Source organism: Poecile atricapillus, chromosome Z, assembly GCF_030490865.1.
Source record: "Poecile atricapillus isolate bPoeAtr1 chromosome Z, bPoeAtr1.hap1, whole genome shotgun sequence".
NCBI classification, from domain to species: Eukaryota; Metazoa; Chordata; class Aves; order Passeriformes; family Paridae; genus Poecile; species Poecile atricapillus.
In genome coordinates, this window is record NC_081289.1 from 131,970,613 (window position 1) to 131,991,949 (window position 21,337).

General features: G+C 39.1%; 1 protein-coding gene across 4 annotated transcripts in view; it reads right to left on the reverse strand.

Moving 5' to 3' along the window:
- GHR (growth hormone receptor) overlaps window positions 1-21,337 on the reverse strand; it is a 151,872-nt gene that overhangs the window by 45,182 nt on the left and 85,353 nt on the right. For all 4 annotated transcript variants that reach the window (XM_058827780.1, XM_058827781.1, XM_058827778.1 and 1 more), the window contains exon 3: window positions 19,407-19,486. In XM_058827780.1, coding sequence (XP_058683763.1) covers window positions 19,407-19,476 — 70 coding nt within the window. In that variant the 5' untranslated portion in view covers window positions 19,477-19,486. The remainder of the gene's footprint in view (window positions 1-19,406; window positions 19,487-21,337) is intronic.

Genomic DNA, 21,337 nt, shown 5'->3' on the forward strand with positions numbered 1-21,337 from the left:
AACATTTTCTTCTTTGCACATTTTGCATATATTTTTTAAGTTTCAGGCAACATTTAAACCATTCTACCAGAAAAGTCATTCAGAAAAGTCAAAGTATTCTCCAAAAATACTTTTGGTAAATAAGTGAAACTGTCAATATCTGATAGGAATTTTTGATCTCAGCAGACTGAAAGCTAATAAAATATAAAGAGTGCTACCAGATTTACAAACAAAATCTCTCTACTTCATATATTCAGTGAGGGGAATAGCATCTGAAGTTAAGTAAAACACAAAATTGAAAGAAAGACAAAAAAAATTTTCTTCCACCCCTTCCCAAAACACCAGATTTGACTCCCATACACAATAATCTATTGATCTTCCCTTCCAGTAACTAAAATTCAGAACCAGATGTTCTCTGTATTACCAAATTATAATGTGTCAGTATAGCAAATGCTTTAAAAACGTCACTTTTATAACTTATATAATAGAAATATGCAAAAATCAGTAAAATGAGGAACTTGCCTCCATTAGGATGTTAGTTATTTCTCTGCCCAGCCTGCACATTCTCAATCATCACAGCTCTGGAAAATCCCTCTTCTTTATATTGCTGTTTCCCTCAACAGTTAAATGAAACTAATACTCATGAAACCTGTTGTCATTCTGTATTAAATTGCTATCAATTATTTTGATATTCTCAAATGTAAGAATTTGAAACCTCTTTAAGAAGTATATACAGCAGTTGTTTTTGCCTCTATATATGGTTCTGTTACTATGTCTGTGCTGTATATGAAGACACCAAGAGTTTTTGAAGGATCATTTATCACAACACACTGTACTACTAAAGTGGTCCACTTCTTTTGAATTGAGTTGTAGCACTAGCACAGTTTAGGGACTTGTTTTTAGACGGCACTGTGTCTTGCCTTAAATGGATGACCAGGTCATAATCCTCCCACAGTGGTGGCTGATGAGATTGCTTTAAATTAACATGCACTGCTAACAAGTACTTGACAACAGATAGTCCCGTTAGAAAAAAAGTGGTGATCCAAATTCCACAATTTTTTTTTTGTTTTGTTTTGTTTGGTTTTGTTTTTTTTTCTCAACAAAACTGCTAAGGTTTTATTGATCTATTTATCCAACACTATTGTTAGCTTTGCTATTAACATAAATGAGAAAACTGGAAAATAAGCCAACTATGCTTACAAAACAGTACAAAACAAAGATTGAACATTGATAGCAATGACTGAATTTTTTCCACATAACTCAAAACTACAGTGTGAAAATTTGGATTTCATATGCAGCAGCAGGTTTGATACAATTCACTATGTTCTGTTTTGTCTTTGTGGGTAAACTGCTCAGCTGCTTATTTTTGAGGAAAAAGAAAAAAAAAAACCAAACAGCACAACCTCCCACTCTTAGTCTCTAATTCACACAAAATAAATGCTCTAAAACCTAACAACCTTAGATAGCCATGCCGTAAGTTTCTCCCTTAGGAAAACTAATTTCAGTTCTCTTGCTACATCAGATGGGACCAGCTCGCCGCCAAGAGCATGTGTTCTTGGATGGGGCTGCAGTTCTTGAGGACGGATAAAGCTTCCTCAGCTGGAAAAAGCTGGCTGCAGAAGGAACTATGAGAAGAAACACTGAGTGCTGCCCATCCTTGTTCTGAAATTTTTCTTCTCCTGTTTTTTTCCTGTGTTTGTTTTTGTTTTGTTGTTTTTTACTCTAACTGGAATGGTACTCATTTCATACCAAGAGCAGAAGAGGAGCCAAGGACTCCCTCAAGCTGGCTACAGACTAGACAATTTCCAGTATTTTTTGTGGAAATAGCAGAAATACCAGAATGGAGGAAAACTTAACAAAACAGGAGCTGCCCTTATTCTCTACTACATTTTTATTACTCCTGCTCAATAACTGAATTTTCATCTGGGCACAATGTTTTTAAACTCTAGCTTAAGGTTGGCAAACAAATAAAACCACCATGGAAAAGACATCTGAGACCCTTACTCTTCTATGTCTTTCTTTTAAAAATTGGCTCTGTAGTATTTGTCTCAATCAACTATTTTTGACCATGTTCCTCCAGAAAGCTTGTGTCAGATGCAACAATTAGTATAAGAGGGACTAGACCCAATCAGAACTACTTTCACTATTTTGCACACACTGAGACAGAGTGTAAAATTAGCCATGCCAGTGGGCTTCTTCTCTCCAGGGTACGGCTTGATGCAACCTGTGTGCTGCCATCAGGTAGTGTCTGCACACAGCAACCCAGTGGGTCTCTGTGAGCACAAGTGAGACACCTTTGCCGCTGAGGCTCTTGATTCTTCATTTCAGGACATTGACTGTAGGAGCATCTGAGGAGTAACAGCTTGGGAAAACTGAAGGTGAAGGAAGACCTTCAAGGCATCTGTTCCAGAGCTTTGCTCATCCTTACTGGCCTTCTCTGCACTTTTCCAGCTCCGCCGCATGTCTTTGGTGAGGAACGGAGCTGTGACAAGCAGTGAGCTGACCGTCCTGGGGACAGCCTGTCTCAAGAGCAAAATCCCATCTCTGAGTTGTAACATTTGCAGTGCAAGAATTTATGTGCCATGTTAGGGCTGTATTTTGCCTACAAGCATCATTCGACATTTATCTACACCAAGTATCATTTGCTAATGATTTATTACCCAGGCATTTGCCTTGTAAGGACTTTCTGCAGCTCTTCAGCTGTTCCTTTGTAGTTTAGTGGGGCAACGACAAACTTCCTGCTTTGCAAACTCCAGCATTTGCCTCCTTTGCTGAATTGTTTATGAATACACAGAAAAGAACAGGTCCCAGCACAAATGTCATCTCACTGACTACTGCTCTCTCTTATCTATTCTGCCTGTCAATGCAAGTACTGCCTCCCCTGTACGCTTGAGGGATTAACTTCTCCCAGCACAGATGTGAATGGTGTCCCTCCTATTAATGGTTGCTTTACAAGCACCTACTGTTTTGTGTCTGTACACTAATGACAATTCAAGATGAAAAAAAAAAAAAATTCAATCAATTGCAATGAACCTATTAGACTTCCTACACTTTCCTGAACTGATGTATTCCCCCACTCAGCTTTGCTGTTTTGGCACACTGTGCCTACTGCTTTTAGGGAAGAGCTGTGTCCTGGTTTCAGCTGGAACAGAGCTAGCTTTCTTCCTAGCAGCTGGTACAGTGCTGTGTTTTGGATTCAGTATGAAAATCACACTGGTGACGCACTGATGTTTTAGTTGTCGCTCAGTAGTGCTTACCCTATGTCAAGGCCATTTCAGACAGGAGGCACTGTATCTGGCCCACAAAATGTAATTTCTGGGGCTAAGATTTTTGAGCATTTTTATTCATTCATTCTGCACGAAATGTTAAATTAAACTAGCAGTCTCAGAAAATAACAGAAAAAGGAAAAACACTAATTCAGCAGGAAGACTGAATCGTGACTTGGGCAATAGTTGTGATCCAACGCTGTCCTGAAAGCGTGCATTTTAAACTTTCCATACTACTTCATCTTTGAGGATAAAAGAAGGATTTCAGTTTCAACAGCTCTCAACACACACCACTTTAAATACACCAGAAGTAGTTAAAAAACAACAACAACAAAAAAACTCCATACAAATGGAAAATAGAGTCCCTTACAGTAAGAAACCTCCCACAACATTGAACTTAAGTGCTCTATATGTATTTCTGTCTCCTCCACAGAGATTTTGTTTGCTGTATTTTGCTGTGTTTTATGAACGACTATTTTAAGCTTCTAAATTGCTGTATGATTCACACTGATGATAAAAGCCAGCAGAATACATTTGAACTTTGCACACATCCATCTCTCCTTGTTTTTAATGGTTTAGAACAGCCCTAATGTATTTACACAGGTTAGGCAGCTTAAAAGCTGGAACACAGGAAAACCTTTGGGCTAAGCTCAATATGATTAAAGTTCACAGTAATGGATGAGAACAAAAATAAGAACACACTGCAACAACAAAAAATTCTAAACAACTGTTTTGCAATCACTCAAAATAGAAGAATTTTGTTGTTCAATAAACAACTAAGTACAGTTTTCTCACTTATTAAAAATACTTCTATTACAAAATTTTCTTGATTTTTCAAAAGACAGTCTGGCAAAAGGATTAAATATTACATCTGGAATACATCCTTATGTAGTAGATTTCATGCTTTAAAGTAACCCATACACCTAAGAATCCAGCCTCTCCAGTAAGGCACTTTACAAAATGAAAGAAAAATGAAGTCCGTTAGAAACTCTTGTGCTCATGGTTCTACAACTACAGCTATGATATGACAAGCATCTGTAATTGTATTTCAAAGAATTGAAAGCAGAGATTTAGCTACTTGGAGATCTATAAACATATTTTAAGTGGTCCAAGTAACACATACAAAATATTATGGTAACTCATAAAAAATACAGATAGCAGTTGGATAAGTTACCTTGAGGGTGGAAAAACAAAAGTCCTCTTCTTTTACAACTTCAATATTGATATTTCACTAAAAAAGGTCCTTTCCCAGATTATGAAGTATTTGTAGCTTGAACAGGTTTCTGTCTCATTTATGCAATTCAATTTAACTAATTCTTAAAATTCTTTAAGAGCATTTGAAAATAGTGAAACTTTTATAAAATATGTTTTAAATTCACATTCTTTTTGTAAGGTCTTTTCCTCATTAGTAAATTATCAAGACTAGGAAAAGGAGGTATTGAGCATCAGCTGGCATACATACAGAGGTGTTTTGTACTCTCACCTTCAATATTACAAAATTGATTAAGTTGGAAAAGACCTCTGAGATCATCAAGTCCAACCTGTGACTGAACCCCTCCTTGTCAACCAGACCATGGCACTGAGTGCCACTTCCAGTCTTTCCTTAAACACCTCCAGGTGACTCCACCACGTCCCTGGGCAGCCCATTCCAATGTTTAATTATGCCTTCTGTGAAAAAATTCATCCTAATGTCCAAGCTAAACCCACCCTGGCACAGTTTGAGGCCATGACCTCTTCCTGTCACAGGTTGCCTGGGAGAAGAGACCAACCCCACCTGTTCACAACCTCCAGCCAGGCATTTGTGGAGTGTGATAAGGTCACCCCTGAGCCTCCGGGCTGAACACCCCCAGCTCCCTCAGCTGGGGTCCCCACAGGACTTGTCCTCCCCAGCTGACCCTTCACCAGGTCTACTGCCCTTCTCTGGATTCACTCCAGCACCTCAATGTCCTATTGGAATTTATACTGTCAGTGTGTACATTCATTATAGGTAAAAGATTATAGTTTTTGTGAGCTCTCCCCGTTTAAAGCAAAATTGTCATTTAAAGAAAATGCAAGCATAGCAAGAGTGTGACAATTAGGTGCAAATCACCTCTCAAAATCCCACTAAGTACCTCTAGTCACCTTTAGTCATCTGTAGTACCATAACAAATCATAATCATATTAAAATTAAATTCATAGTATGTGTAGTCTCTATTCCTTCAAACTTAAAATAACTTTCAAAACAAAAAAAAGGAGGATAACAGGGGAACAGCCTAATGAATTATACAAAGTCACACAATTAGGGGATCATTAAGGCTCATCATGCTCCTGTGACAGCTGTGGCTTATCCTTAGGAAAGGACCTGCTGGTGGCTAAAGGTATTCATACACAAGACGAAAGTGCTAGACAGGAACAAGTGCTAGCTTGCTGTCTCAAATGATGCTATAATTAACATTTATATTAATCCAGCCAGTATTTGGGTATGCAGAAGAAATTGGCAGGTTAGACTGTTTTGAAGTCAGGGAGGGAGCCAAGCATTGCACTCTACTGCTGGTGTTTCTTTCGTCTCACTAAATGGTGCCAAATTCACAGTCCAAAGAAAATGTAGCTCAGCCAGTGACAATGCAGCCTTTTCCATAACATTTCATCAATATGTTTGAATGTGCTTCACACAGATCTCCTTTGAAAGGACAATGATACTGTGAGAGAAGTCTTTGTTTCTAGACCCTAGTGACTCTATAATGCTGCTTGCTAGCAAGTCGCTTGGCTTCAGTAGCAGACCTAAACAAGCTTTTAAAAACTAAGTAGCCTAAAAGTAAGTAGAATTTAACTTATCAAAAAGTATATCTAGAATTGGTTAGAGCACCTGCTTGTCCAAGTACCTTCCACAAGCAGTTGTTGATTAGCAGAAACCATGTGCCAGTGACATTGCTTTCTCCTGTCCAGCAGACACCTCGGTCACTACCTGCCACCTGGGATGGCTAGGTCACTTCCAGCTTCTCCAAACTTCAGTCATCTGAGCTGGGATTCTCCAAATCAAGTGCACATCTCACAGTGCAAGTATTTTAGAAAACTTCACACAGGAAAATACAGCCTTGTAGAGGAGTACAGGAAAAGGGGAAAATGGGTTTGGAATTCAAAACACAATACTTTCTTCTTTGAAAAGCTCCAGCATTTACATTTTTATGTTTGCATCATATTTTATTCTGTGGGGAGTAGGGCTGCAGGGTCACACTGGCAACAATTAAAAGCAAAAGTGAAAATTTCCTAGGACTGGCTATGCCTTCCTGACTACTCTGAGCACACCAATGAACTGAAGGAACACCATGGGGTACTCTGGGCATGTCAGCACTGGAGCAGCCCCATAAGACACAGTGTTCCAGGTGGGGTTGATGCTTCCAGAACTTTTAATATGAAAGGCAACCTTTCATAATTCAACTTGACCATGTTACACCAGGGAAGAAACATACATACACACTAATGTGTGTATGCTGACACACAGATGGAACAGTATATCTGAACACAAGCTCAATTCACATATAAAAGTGTGGGTGGCCATTTCGGAGTTTCCCATGGCAACTATTAGTTATGGGCCCATATTAGCACAAGTCCTTTCCTTTTGGAAGAAAAGCATAGTTTCTGCAAGAATGCAGATTTATGCACTAAACAAACATGCACTGGAGGACACATCAGTGCTTTCTCTGCTTGTGGGTGGTGTCTTTTACCTCCTGACAAGCACAGCTTTCCCTGACTTGGTGAAGGAGGCAGCCTGCCAGCTTCATGATCACTGGAAGAGGAGATACAATTTTCTGTCATTTTGTTCTGCATAATAAATGCAATGCTGTTGACAGAGGATATTGCACAACCTTTGCATTTTCATTCACCATAATAGCTGATAAACTCAAACAGATTAAGAAGTTTATCCTTAAAGTGCCTTCAACTTTTCAACTAGGGAGACAGGACACAGATATTAATCAAGTTTCAAGGACACAGAGGAGTTTCTATGCCACAGCCAGATGCTGAAAGCTTGTTTCACACCAGTGTCATTATTACAGAGCTATTATTCTTCCTGGCATCACAGGGATTTTGCCTTCTTTAGGACCAGTAAATGGCTCTGGAAGCTCACCCATTTCTGCCAACATGCCTCAGCCTTATCTGGACAGCTCAGATTATTGCCACCTCTTTACCTTTCTGTTGAAACCAGTGACAGGTATGTCTGTCAGTGACAATTCAGGTAAATGTTTCCCTCCAAGAAATAAAACAAAAAAAAATTTGATTTCACACCAATCAGTTGAGAACCACCCACATGAACAATAAAAAAACCCCAACTAACCCCCCATCTCACGCCTTAGCACTGATAGAAACACCTGAGAACTCAGGACAGCCTGAACCTCCTAGGGACATATCTACCCTAAAGCCATCTCAAATATGGAACAACTTTTAATCAACTTATTTTAGGTATTATTTCATTTAATACCTGAAAGTTGCCCTGATTAAAAGGAAGGAATATTCATTTTTATGCACTTTTGTAGAAAATCATAGCTTTCTAATATGCTGCATTTAAATGCTACAGTGCATTAACAACCAGGAAATGCTTTGAGACTTTCCCACATATACAAATCATGACAGTTTTACATCCAGTAGCAGTATGATGGATTCAGGGCTTTTCTAAAAGTAATTTATTTGTTAGAAGACTACAGCAGCTTTTCATGAACTACAACTGAATGCATGATGGGATTCCCACAGCAATTACAACAACGTACAGAGGCCACTTCTCTTTAGATCAGCGACTGCTACCAATGTAAACCATATATTATTTTAATCAGTTCCCACTTGCATTCTTACAGGGTTAAGAGCCAGATACTAAGGCTAATACTCTGTTTCCTTTAGGAATAGCTATGACCTTGGGAAAAACAATGTTGTTTCTAGAAAGCCAGTGCTTATATATAGGTAGCCTGGGATTACTGGAACGGTTAATTGTATTTCACACATCTTTGCAAGTTGCTGAGATGGGAAACCCATGAACTGCAAAGCATTGACATGGTCATAACTCATGTTTCTTGAGAAATTTCCAGGGGGTATAATGAAATTAAATAGCAAGGCCTTAACTGTTGACACTTCTCTAAAACAGAAGAAAACACAGCCTTATTCTCTTAAGAAAAAATGCCCTTTTTTGGCTTAAAAAATAGGAAAAAAACCCCGTTGAATTCCAGTGCTAATAACATGCTCTCATAACTGAAAAACAGCATTTAAAAACAATTTACAATCAAGTCTTCTGTTATAATGCTGGACAACACAGACCAAACACTAACTCTGATAGATGTAATCCTTTCAGTCCTTCCTGTAACTAAAACTGCTTCTTGAGACAATTATCTAGAAAAACTGGTGTAGTAGAGTATCAGCACCACAGTATTGAAGGGCTAAGATAACATGTCAGATTGGGAGCTCTGCAAGGAGAATATAGTTATTTTGAGATGGCCAGGACTTCTAGAAAGAAACCCTCACCTCCTGCAGAACACCAACTGGAAGCTGTCATTCACTTATCTCAACTAAACACTCACAAGCTTGTACCACATGCAAACGTGCCAGATTCTGTAATGCATGTTCCTCCTGGCAAAAAAAACAAATGTTTCTTGACTCAGAAGAAGGAAAAAAAGGACAAACCAGAGAAAAATCTACTTTAAACTGTGAACAGTGTTCCCAGCCTTGGAAAAGTACATAATATCAGCTGCATGTTTTGGGCCACCACATGAAATTCTGACAGCTTTGTCTCTGTCACTTGTCTTAACATGAAGTCTCTGTCAGGAGGGTTCTTGTAATATTATTACAAATATTTTTGTAGACAAGGATTTAACTCAATTGGCTTGGTCAAGAATGGGAGGTCAAACAGAGTCAACTGTGACAGCAGGATAGCCTGAAGAGCTCCCAATGCATCCTTTCAAGAGCAAAGTCTTCCCTTCTGCATCTCTAAAGTATGGCATGATCCAGCCAGGACTTTAATTGAGTTCTGAAGGTCCCTAGGTGTGTTGAAAGGCACGTGACAAGAATACAAGGAGATACCTTGGGTTTTTCTGATAAACTTCTACAGCTTCCTATTGTGCAATAGCTAAGAAATCAGAAAGGAAAGATAATAAATTATTGATCTCACAACTACTTCACTACTTGTGGAGCTGCCCTAGATGCTTCTCTTTTTACTGCGAAGTGGCTTAACAGATCTTCACAGCATGAAGGCTGAGCTCTGGAGCCAGGTGGAGATATCCTTGGGTAACAGGTCAATTTTAGGCAGGACTATTACAGTACAAGCTAAGACAAAAAGTTAGCAAGACCAAACATCCTCTACAAATCCATTGAAGAATACACTGGAGAACGATACAGTTTACTTGAAAGTAAATTACATTGTTTATGTATACACACCAGCATTTCTGACATTTTTCCCCCAGGTTTTATACCTCTCTCCCTTCTAATAAACCACTCATATTTCCTTGGCCCTGTGAAATAAATGGGCTTAATTAAGTGGTGGAGAATAATCAGACCAGTGATTTACACTTCCTGACCCCTCACTGGGACAAACCCCAAATATCACATAGACTATGACAAAAAATTCTCTGTGTTATACTCCACCCTCAACCATTTCTGGTACAGGAGCTCTCTAAAACAGACACCAAAAACTTGAGAAGGCATTTATTTTCCTTGCCAAACCACAAACTACTAATAATTTCCATTCCTTTAATAATTACTTTTAACTTCCAGAAAAACACTTCACTGCAAACAAAGATCAACCCAGGATATATACAAGGATTAAAACAGATGGTTTGAATTAAAACCTATACAACAGTAAGTATAGTTGACATCAGCATTTTTACCAAAGTAGTTACATTGACTATTAACTATTTGATAACTCACAGCAAATACTAAATAGATCACATTAATATTTATAGTTATTACCTACATTTGTTTCTTAACACTTGAAGTTTTCCTGTTAAAAGTAAATTATCACATTATTCTTTGTTCTGAACAAACAGACCAGAGAGTAACACAGAATTTTTTGTCATAGTCTATGTGGTATTTGGGTTTCAAACAGACCAGACACAAATTCAAAGAGCATAATGACATTATTTTACTTGTACAAGTTTTTTGTTGAAGATTTACTGTTTATTAAATACTGTGTTTTTCCTGTTATACAGTAGGCATTAGGTAACAAACACAGAGTGTATTTTAAAAGCAACATGATGCACATACTGTTTGTCTGCTGGGCACCTAATTGATCTTGTTTTGTCTTTACAAAGTGAAAAACAGAGGAGAGTTGTAGTAGATACAGATTCAATGGTAAATTCTTGATCCAAGTCAGTTTTCAAATTTGCTTCTGAAGTTTCTGTGTCAGCCCTAAAGCCAAGACTACACATCTCTAGGGGAGTAATAAACAAACACAATCCCAGACCAAGTAAAAAATAAACATGTTTCCTTTCAGCGTGTTTCTTTGAATATGCTCAGGGTACAGTGTGGGATAGCCCAAAGAAGACACATTTCTTGGTCTGGGTGAATCTGGCGTTTCCCTGGGCAGCTCCACTCTCCCATTCCAGCAGTGCTGTGCCAAGTGTTTGTGCACACAGCTGGAGGGCTGCAGCAGCCCCTGCTCCATCCTTCTCCATCACTCCCTTGGCGCCTTGCAGAACTGCATTGCTTTCCATCCCGACCTGCCACACAGCTCTACCAGCAGAACACATCTCTATTTAATCCCTGCACAATCCATAGACAGGAGATACCCCTGGGTAAGGGAGCTCATTTGCTCCCTTTTTTCCCCTTTTGATGAATTCTTGAGTCCATACAAGTCCTTCCATTTTATCCCTGGTGTTTTTGAAGGAACTTTTGCTCACAGTGCTGTTATCAGGGGCTCTCACAAAATCCACATGGCAGGGAGTGAACAACTGTCTGTCTCCCTGACCAAATTAATGAGAATGAAACACAGGACTGAACTGGCATTATGTATGGCTCTTTAGACAATACACCAACTTTATCAGCCTACATTATGGCTTTTTGATACCCCTTTGCACCAAATGACTTAGTAGAAGACATTTTATTATCTGTGAAAAAACACCCCTGTACTTCTAAACAATAAAGTCTTCACTGCATTATGCAGGAAGAATACAAAATCCCTAGCAGAGTGACAATCTGTTACATGTTGTGAAGAAAACTCACCATTGCTGTTACTACTTGATTATGCTTCTACAAAAGGTGAGAATAGCAAGTCAAGTAGAGAAACCTCTATCTTGTTAAGTAGCAGGACTTGTTCCAGGTTCAGAAGCTAGAGAGTCATACTTTGCAGCTCTGCCTCTTACCTACTGCATCATTCTTCCATAGTTCATTTTGGGCACCTCTCCAGTGGTACAGAAGGGAATCAGATTATGCCAGGTACTTTTATTCTTCAAGGGGAACCTTGCCAGAAACTTGTTGTAGAGGGTCACACCACACCAAAGCTCCCCAATGGTATCTCATTCCCATTCCCCTTTCCATCCTCAGAAGCTGAGAATCACCTGGGTATCAGTTTAGTGTGCCAGAATGTAACAAGAAGGACTGGGCCAGCTGCCAGGGTTAGAAACAGGGAAGACTCTGGAGCCAAAGTGACCAAAAATTCCTCAAGGGTGGAATTAAGTTCCCTTCATATGGTGGCTCCAGTTCCAAAACTACCCAACTGTACTTACTGCAACCCTGAGAATCATCTGGTTCTGCTGCAGGTGGTGTCAGCGCAAAGCTTTCAGAGTCACTTTGTGTGACTCAAGAATGGCATCTTGTGAATTCCTGCTCTAGAATTGTTTCTTGTTCACTTCTGATCCCTTGGAACAGTTGAGGGGAACACCCAGTTGTGCCAAAATATTGCTGAGGTGCATACAATACTCCTTCATTTATACTGATAGAAACCAGGCCTGTTCAATTACACCTCTCCAAATTCCAGTCACACTTTTACTTAGTTTCCAGTACAATTGCCACTGTCGCGGCATGGGAACGGAATGTGCAACACTGGTCTCTTGTGTTTTAAATCATGCAATGTGAATTACTGTGCAATAACTGCATCACTGTTAAAATTAATGAAAAAGTCATCCTTTTCCATGAGCATTTCATTACATACTATGAATATACAGCAACTAGAGGTTCTTTTTCCTGTTAGAGATGGATGCTATTGAAATAAATTTCCTCTGTGTGTACTTTACTGTATGGAATGATTCATTATAACTGATGTAGTCTGCTTTTATAATATATACTAGTGTTTATTTGCTAGAGTTACTTTTCCTTCCCTTGGTGCAGTTAGTTTATTAGCTGCATTAATTTGGCTAGTGCAGTACACACTGTTTCTTTAATTCACATTAAATACAAAATTAAATTTAAAATACAAAGTGGAGTTAAAGTAACGACTGTAACTAAGAATTTTCTCACTTGTTAGCTTCTTAGATAGTGGTAACAAACTGCTGTGCAAGGTTTTGCATAATTTCCATCATCAGATCCTCCTCCATAAATACATAGGCTTCACTGGATGTGTGGGCAAAATTTTGTGTTTCAAACTGGCCTCACTCCTCTGAAAGCAAGCCACAAGTGGCAACCATCAGTCAGTGGCTCTGGGTGCAGCTCTGTCCTAGTAGAGGAGGAGCAGTTCTAGTTCACAGGAGGACCAGTGTGTGTGCTGGTGGCTAGGCTGCAGCCTGTAAGCCTGCTGGGGAGAGCAAAGACCTGCTGGGTTCACAAGCCTTGCCTTGGGAAGAAGAAAGACTGACTTCTCCTTCTGACTACACCAGGCACTAACCACTGATGAGCTGCTAATTCTTGCAAATTGCCTCAAAACACAGCAATCAGAGGACAGCAGATTGGCAAGTCTGTGTTTAACACAGAAGAAAATATGATAGCAACAAAAGAGCAATGAAGGAAATACACACAATAGCAGGAATACTAAGGATTATAGTGATAACTGGATAGGAAAACTTTGGCATTTATGTTATTTCTTTACAGGGTGCCTGATTGAAGCTGATTGTCCATGAAGTGTTTTTGTCAGGCTTGCAGGTGAAGATATTCAAGGGCTTGAAAATCTTGTAAATGCTGGAGTCGCAGATGTGGTTTGGAGGACACGACAAAGGAGACAAGTTTCTGCATCCCAGGTTAGCATTTACCACATTGGATCTACTCACATACAATCCTAAAAACAGACATTTAGGGACACAATTTCAGGCTTCAAATACCTTAAAATGCTTTTTATTTTCTGAGTTTTCTTATAAAATATAGTCCTGTCTGAAATTAATTTTCAGCATGTGTTTTCCACATTTAGAAATCCCAAATCGATTTCTGTTAAAGACAGGCAAAGTGAAATACTTTCTTCTCCATGAGATACTGTCACAGGCCCAGACAAATAAATGGTTTACCTGAAATATATACTACTGGGTAGGAAGTAAGAGCGGTAAAAGTAACTCAGAAGTGCATTTCCTTGGCCTTCCCTCAGATTTTTCTGCTAGTCTTCAAAGTCATCTTTAATCCCAATGGAAAGTGATGATGGAAATACTATTTTTCTCTGTGCCAAAATTAATCTTCTCTTCAGCCAAAATGGCTTAACCAGATCACAGAGGTATAACTTATGCTTCTCTGAGCCAAGGTTTCTGTTTCTGGCTCTTGGAATGTGTCTGTAGCAATTTCTTCTACATAATGGAACACATTTCTTGCTCAGAAACACTTAAAATAGGCAAATAGGGCAACTATTCTAAAGGGTTTGTTTTCAGGTGGAAGTTTTAAACCTGCCTGCTCAACAGTACTGCCCCCATCCACCAGGATGCACCACACTTGATCACGGTTTTCAGCTTCTCAGATTTTACTGCCAGCTCTGCTTGGACTCATGTTCTAGATGCATTTAACTGAGAAAACAGGCAAAATAGAGAAAGGCTGTAACAAAGATGAACCAAACTAAAAGAACTAAGAAGAGAAAATGACCACTATGAATGAATGATTGCCAACTGTAATATGGCACTACTCTTTACCAAAAGAAGGCAAGAATTTTTACAGCTTAAGCTAAGGAAGATGCTGTCCTTTTGTCCCCTCCTAACAAGATTAGGATTGTAATATATGCAAATATGTCTACTCTTCATGATTATGAAAGAAGTTATTAAAAAAAAAAACAAAACAAATACCTGAGAAATGGTTTGTCACTGACTGCACCTTTAAAATTTGAATTCACCTAAATCACAAAACATGTCTACAGACAAGACCATTTTTCTGAATGGTTCAGGCCAGGTACCTCCTGACTCCATGAACTGATGGATGAACTTCCCTGTCCCAGAAGATAATACATTGCCATTCAAAGGCACTTTTCTGCTTATTCTAATTCTAATAATTCCTTCATGTGTCACGAAAGTCTTTAGACAACATGTGCCTGCTACTAAACTTCATGGTGACAGCAAGACCCCAAGTACTTTCCAGTTAATCCAGTGAGAAGACCCCTCATCTTGGCAGTAGCAGAAAACCTACAGTGTGTGGCTGAGCAGCTATGACACCATCCAGAAGAAAGAAAGCAGAATTATGCACAGTGAAACAAGGCAGCTGGAAAGGTGAGGCTCAGTTCAAAATAAAGACCTAAATTTAGCTCCCTTTATGCCACATAGGGCAAAATCTAGTTGCCTAAACATCTGTAGCTATCTCAGACTGCCCACGATACTCTGCCTGCCTTCCAGCTTCTGCTTAAAAGGCACAGGTGTGCTATCTACAAATTCTATGCAGACTTTCTGAGTACCTAGAGGATACCCCCACGATATATCTTATCCTTAGGTGTCCAAGCTCCCAAGAGTCAATAGCTAGCCAAAAAAGGCCATGGAACAACAGTAGCCGATAGAGTTGCTTTAATTGCCTGAAAAGAGATGGTAATTATGTATCAGATACCTGGCTTTAAGGTGTTTAATAGACCTCTGTTAGTTTCTGACCATCCCAGAAAGATACAATTGTCCTGCAGGTCCCCTGGTATAACTGGGAGCACTGCACAAAGCCTTGGCTGCTCAGGCACACCTTTACTGACACTAAAGTCCTGTGCATGGGTCATGGATTCAATCACCAGCTCTGCAACTGGAGCACTGATACCCCATGCACACAGATAGTTAGATGGTGTATCACCAATATGTAATGCAGACAACGCATCAAAGTACAACAACAGACGCCAGTAAAACAAAAGGACATCCTGATGGAAATAAAAATTGGATTGGATTTGTTTCAGGAAGGAAAATAACTAAGTCTATTTCTTAAATAAAAGTTATGCAAATAGAATATTTGAGCTTAGCAGATTCATAAAATGATTTTAAAAGTCGTGATGAAAAAAGATAAATGCATTTTTCAAATCCAATTAGATAAAATGAACAATAATTTAAGGCTTGTTGCTCTTAAACTTGTAATTGTAAAAAACCAGTTCACTCAAAATTATTTTTCTTGTGCTATCATTAAATATGAATGCCTTTCTAAACCTGTTTCAGAGAATGAATTAACATAACTGTAACAGTCTGGAAGGAACTTTGATCTAGCATAAAAATATGGTGAAAGACATTTCCCACTTTTTTCACTGGGAAGAAATTAATTTTCAAGCTGCTTGAGCTTATGTATTGTTTTATTAACTGGGACTAATTCCCAGTTTATTTCCCTATGTCCTTACTCGACTTACACTCATCATCGTAGAGAAGGAACAAGCAAACGATATCAGAACTTTCATTTTGCTTCTAAAACATATTTCAGGATTCTATGTCTGGAGCAATTCCCCTCAACTGCTTCTGATGTCAGCAGGTACAGTAAACCAAAGTACCTTTGTGAATTCTGGATACGGTTTTGAAACACCACAGTTACATTAATGTAAAATCTCAAATACAAACTGTGTATTTGTACAGTTTTTTTTCTGAATTACAATTAATGTTGCACAGATGTACATCTGCTTATGAGGCAGTACTCTTTCTTGTTTATGTACCTAATTAAATAAACTAAAATGTCAAAATCATACAATTCTCCATCTTCAAAGCAACCTAGAGGCCTAATTCTGCTGACAAAAATGTCTTAATCGGCTGTGAAAATGAGCCATGTGCTTTCCAATCCTGAAGGCACAAAACCCAGTTACCTATGGTAATTATGCACCTATTAGAAATTACTTTCCTGTTATTGTGGCCTTTCTTTCTGCCACTGCCTCTGTTATGCCCTTGCCATTGTGCATCAGGCAGCTCAAGGGCATGGACAGCACATGGGTCAGCAACCCTGGCGAGAGGCTGCAAGTCCCAGACCTGCTCGGCCCTGAATTACAGTCAAAGACTGGGGGCAGTGGACATGCTTCGTTACTCTGAGCATCACCCTCTCAGAGACAGTGGGCACCCCTCTCACTTCACGCTAGCTGCAGTCTCAGTTTAGGGAGCTGGAAGCCAGATTCTTTGCAAGAGGAAAGCATTAAAAAGGAGCTAAACCAATAGAAAGCCTCCAGCAGAACTGGACACCACCCTGGAGACAGCAAATAGGTGACTAAATGTCCAATATCTGGTCTCAAATGTTGTGCAGTTTCCTGGCCAACTGCTGGCCTCACACCCTTGATCCTGCCAGAAGGAAACTTGTATGGGATTTCAGTCTGTCTAGGGTAGATCTGACCCCATGGCACAAAGCCAGCCCCAAGCTGGCCCCAAGCACTCTTTTAAGCCTGAGCTTAAACTTTGTTTATTTTCAAGACATAAAAGCATCACATGTACAAGTCTGTATTACACTGGTTCAGTACTGGGCTGTGGTACAAGACTACCAAGCATATGCAATTTTTATTTCTTCTGCTGCCAGAAGAAATAGAACTACTGAAGTGAATTTTTTAGGGAACCATGACACCATAGATCCCGTTCCCAGGCAACATATCAGCTATGGTACAAGTATAGAGCACATTTAAATAAGTTTATAGGAAGATCTCAGCAAGACTGTGCTGGGCAGAGCACTGTAAGATTGTCAGGATTCATGATCTGAGTGGGGCTGGATCCTCATGAGAACTTTTGTAGATATGAGCACATTGACATGGGAGAAAAACAAACAAACAAACATGTAATAAACAGATCTTGTCTAATACTCTGTCCTAAATCACTAAAGAACAGCAATTCCCCTGTTCAATTTATACTTCCTTCTCTGACATTCTCAACTGAGCAGGTGCCCAACACAGAATGAATCTGTCAAAGAATTAGAAGCAATTTAGTCATTAGCAATCACTAAACAAACTGATTCCCTTCACACACACAATCTTTAACAGTACAACAAATCAGGACATAAATATTTAGTACTGTGTCTTGTATTTAAGCGCAGAACAAAAATATTCTTTTTTTTTTTTGTTCTGAAGGTCATCAGATGGAAGTTACTATTTCATCAACAAAATCACACAAAGATGATGCTGTGGTCAAGTTTTATTTATAAGACAGATTTTTACTGCAGTTAGGACATCTGGACCACAGCTCATCTGCCAAGGATCATATAATCCTCATGTGCTCTTAAAACTCAAGAGAGAAATCAGTTGGTCCAGTAGACTGCCCTGGGGATTATTTCTGACTGTTGAATGAGTCTACTGTAAAATGCAGACATGGCAGGGGAAAGGATCAAGTCAGGCCACATTAATTTTTGCTCTACTGGCCATTCTGTGGTGGCAATGAATAGAAGTTGGTATATATATATATTTGGTAAATGTTACAGAAAAAGCCTTAACTAGCAGTCTTACAGATTCTCTTTCTGATAACACAGAGGACAAGCATTTGAGCCACACACAGAAGTAAATAAACGGAAAACCAGAAACTCATGTTTTCTCTATCCAACCCTGTTTGTTAATAATCAGAATGAACTTTATAGAAAAATTGTCTAAGAACTGATCATCTGAGTTTTCATTTCTTATTTCAGCTTAATGTCTCCATTAACATCAAAGTAACACCCTGCATGCCTCTTAAGTGCTTTAGCATATACAAGATACCTAGAAATTCGAAGTATGCAACTCCAAGAAAATACAGAACTGTATCAGGACAAAGAGCTATGGTTATATCTTTAAAATGTAAGCCAGTTGTGACTACAGGCAAGTCTGTCATAGCCTTCTGGCTTACTACCATAGTCTAAAACTAGCACTAGGCTAGTGAAGGCTGATGAAACATGCTTGCAAGTTTATAGATGTTTAATTTTCACTCACTAAAATTAAAGTATGGACCTAAAGAAAAAAACATAAATTGAGAGATGTCAGATATTTTCATTGAAAATTGTACTGTTTTATTTAGAGTTTGCTGTGGAAGCTGTTTTGATCCCATTTTTAATAAAATTTCTTGACAAACTGCCCTTTCTGACTTGCTCTGCTAACACAAATTTTGATTAGGAAGTCAAGAGGGGCACCTGTTTACAGAGCTGCAGCTGCTCTGTAGCTTTGGAAGAAGCAGTGACACGTCTGCATAAAATTAGTTATTATGGAAAACTGTTACTGCTGTCTGTTCTGAAGATCAGAACAGCACAGAGCTGACCAGGTTGAGCTGCACTTCTTCACATAATTAGATCACAGCAAGCATAAGCAGATCAATCTGATACAACCTGCAAGTCCCACTGGAGTTCATGTGTTCTGTAAAATGAGTTAAAGCCAGTCCCAGCTGGCTGGTTGGGTACATGTTCCTCTGAAATCCCATAATCTCTACCCAAGAATTACTAAATTTATTTCTTATGAAACTTGTTCATATTTGCCTGAGATTCAAAGCATATGGTCTTTAAACGCTTACTCTGTATGTCCAAACAGTCCTATACTTAAGATATTAATATATTAAACTTAAAATATGAATATACTAGAAGACTTGTTTAGGAAAAAAGCACTAGTTCACATAAATAAAAAAAAAAAAATGAATCCCATACAATTCTTTTATAACTTCAATACCCACGCAAATAAAATCCAGATGTGTAACACCAACGTTGATACATCTTGCTTACACATCAAAAACTGTCAATGAAATTCACCTTCATTGTGCAACATGTCCCAACCTCATCCACTATATTTACAAAAAGATTAACTGATGCATTTGTCACATTAAGTATCTGGGTTACTGCAATCATGAAAGTTACACAGTCATCAAAAATTCAATATAAAAGTACTGTTTATATAAAGCTATATATATATGTATCTACACACACAAAGGCATGGAAAGGTATAAGACTTACCATCACTTGCAGAAAGTGAGTCATTTGCACAGATCAGTGCCAAAACAAACAGCAGATGCTGAAGATCCATACTTCTAACTCTGTAATAACAAAAGACAGTAAGAGAGTTTCTTTACAAGAAAATATTTCTAATACAATACAACATTGAAACTATTATCTAGTTTTATTGAATTTTTGATTGAATTCTTAAACCAGAAGTACATTTAGTTTATTGTTTATTGCCTCATAAACTAATACATCATCTTGCAGTCTTGGACAGATAGTAAACACTGTATTTACAAGAGAAGTAGCTTATGCATCTCTAGTCCAGTAAATACAGAGGGAGGAAAAATCTAGTATTTTTAATTGCTAGACTGCATCTGCAAATGACTTTAGAACCTCCATGAATGCAAACACAATCCTAGCGTAAACCAGAACGCCTTTAAAACTTGCCCAAAAAACACACTCCTTGTTTTCCTTAATTCACTTGTGCCACACACACACACACACAGAGAACACACACACACAAAACACACACACCCCCTCACACAATCCTGTTTGGAGGCACTACTTTGCCCCTGCCATTATCACCAGCATCTGTTAACAATGGTGAAGGGCAGCAGCTGCTCTGTGCTAGACTTGCAGACTGTGCAGGCTTCTGCACAAAATGGTACCTTGCTCCCAAAAACCCCATCAGGTGTCCACAGGAAGTATGGGGAAAGCATCATACATTATGACCTGACCATTTATTGCTATGAAGGTTCAAAACCGTCAAAACTAAAGCTACAACATACAAGCCAAAATAAGCATGGATGTGGAAACAAGTCAGGCAGCACTTTTTTGTTCTGTGGCACAAACTAGCACAATATGCTGACACCTTACTCAGAGAGGCAGCAGAGAGAGTTCCACTTCCACACCTGACTGTAGATTGGCAGGACAGACCTTGATTCTACACTGGACTGTTTCATTTAGAGATCTTCTTCCTTTATCTAACAGGAGATTAAATCACAAGTGTCCAAACAACCAAGCTAACTAATGAGCAAAAATCTCTAAGTAGGTGTTATCAAGTAACAATTTATGCTATCATATCTGGGTGTCAAAAACTAGTCCGTTTCTTAGTACAGTTATCAAAGTTTGAATTAGGTTAAAGACCATAAAACACAAGAATGCCGAATATGTAAAGCTATAGTAATGCTAAATTTAACAGGTACTTTCCCCTCAGTTTTCTTACACTAAAAGAACAGAATGAATCACACTACAAAAAAAACCCAAAACTATCACCAACTCCAAATTTCTCATCCATGCTGCTCAGTACAAAACTTGAAAATCAGAAGGTATTTCCTCACATCCTCCTGAAACTGCTCAATAATTCTCAGGTTTCAGGCTCAATGTAAGTGGCATTTACTGCTCTAGACTAGCAGAACCTAAGCCAGACCTGCAAAGGCAAGCCAGGAAATGCCCCCCACCACATACACATCAGGACAAGGATGCCCAGCAGCACCACCCAGACAAGCTTGGGCCAGCCTGACTGGACATGGGACTGCTACATGGAGAGAATAGCTGTAGGGGCACCCTGGACCGGCCAGGCACCATCAGGACTTTTCTCTGGCCAAGCAGACATGGGGCACTCCAAAGAGTGGGACAGAGGGAGGGACAGAGGGAGAGAGGGAGGAAGAAAGAAATAAAGGAAGAAAAGTGCTTTAGTGAGGATTTGGGGCAGTGTGGAAGCAAGACAACTTGGGGAGCAGGACCAGGAGAAGTGACAACTGCAGCCATTGGAATGCACAGACCTGGGACAAACCCAATAATGCAAATCGCAGGCCAATAATCCTCCTAACTCTAAGAAGAGGAGCTACACTGCCACAGTACAAGGTTCATCCAAGATCAGGTACATTTTCAGGTAGCTCAGTCGGTGCCCCTGCTTCATCTGTACTCTTGTTTAAAGGATTCTT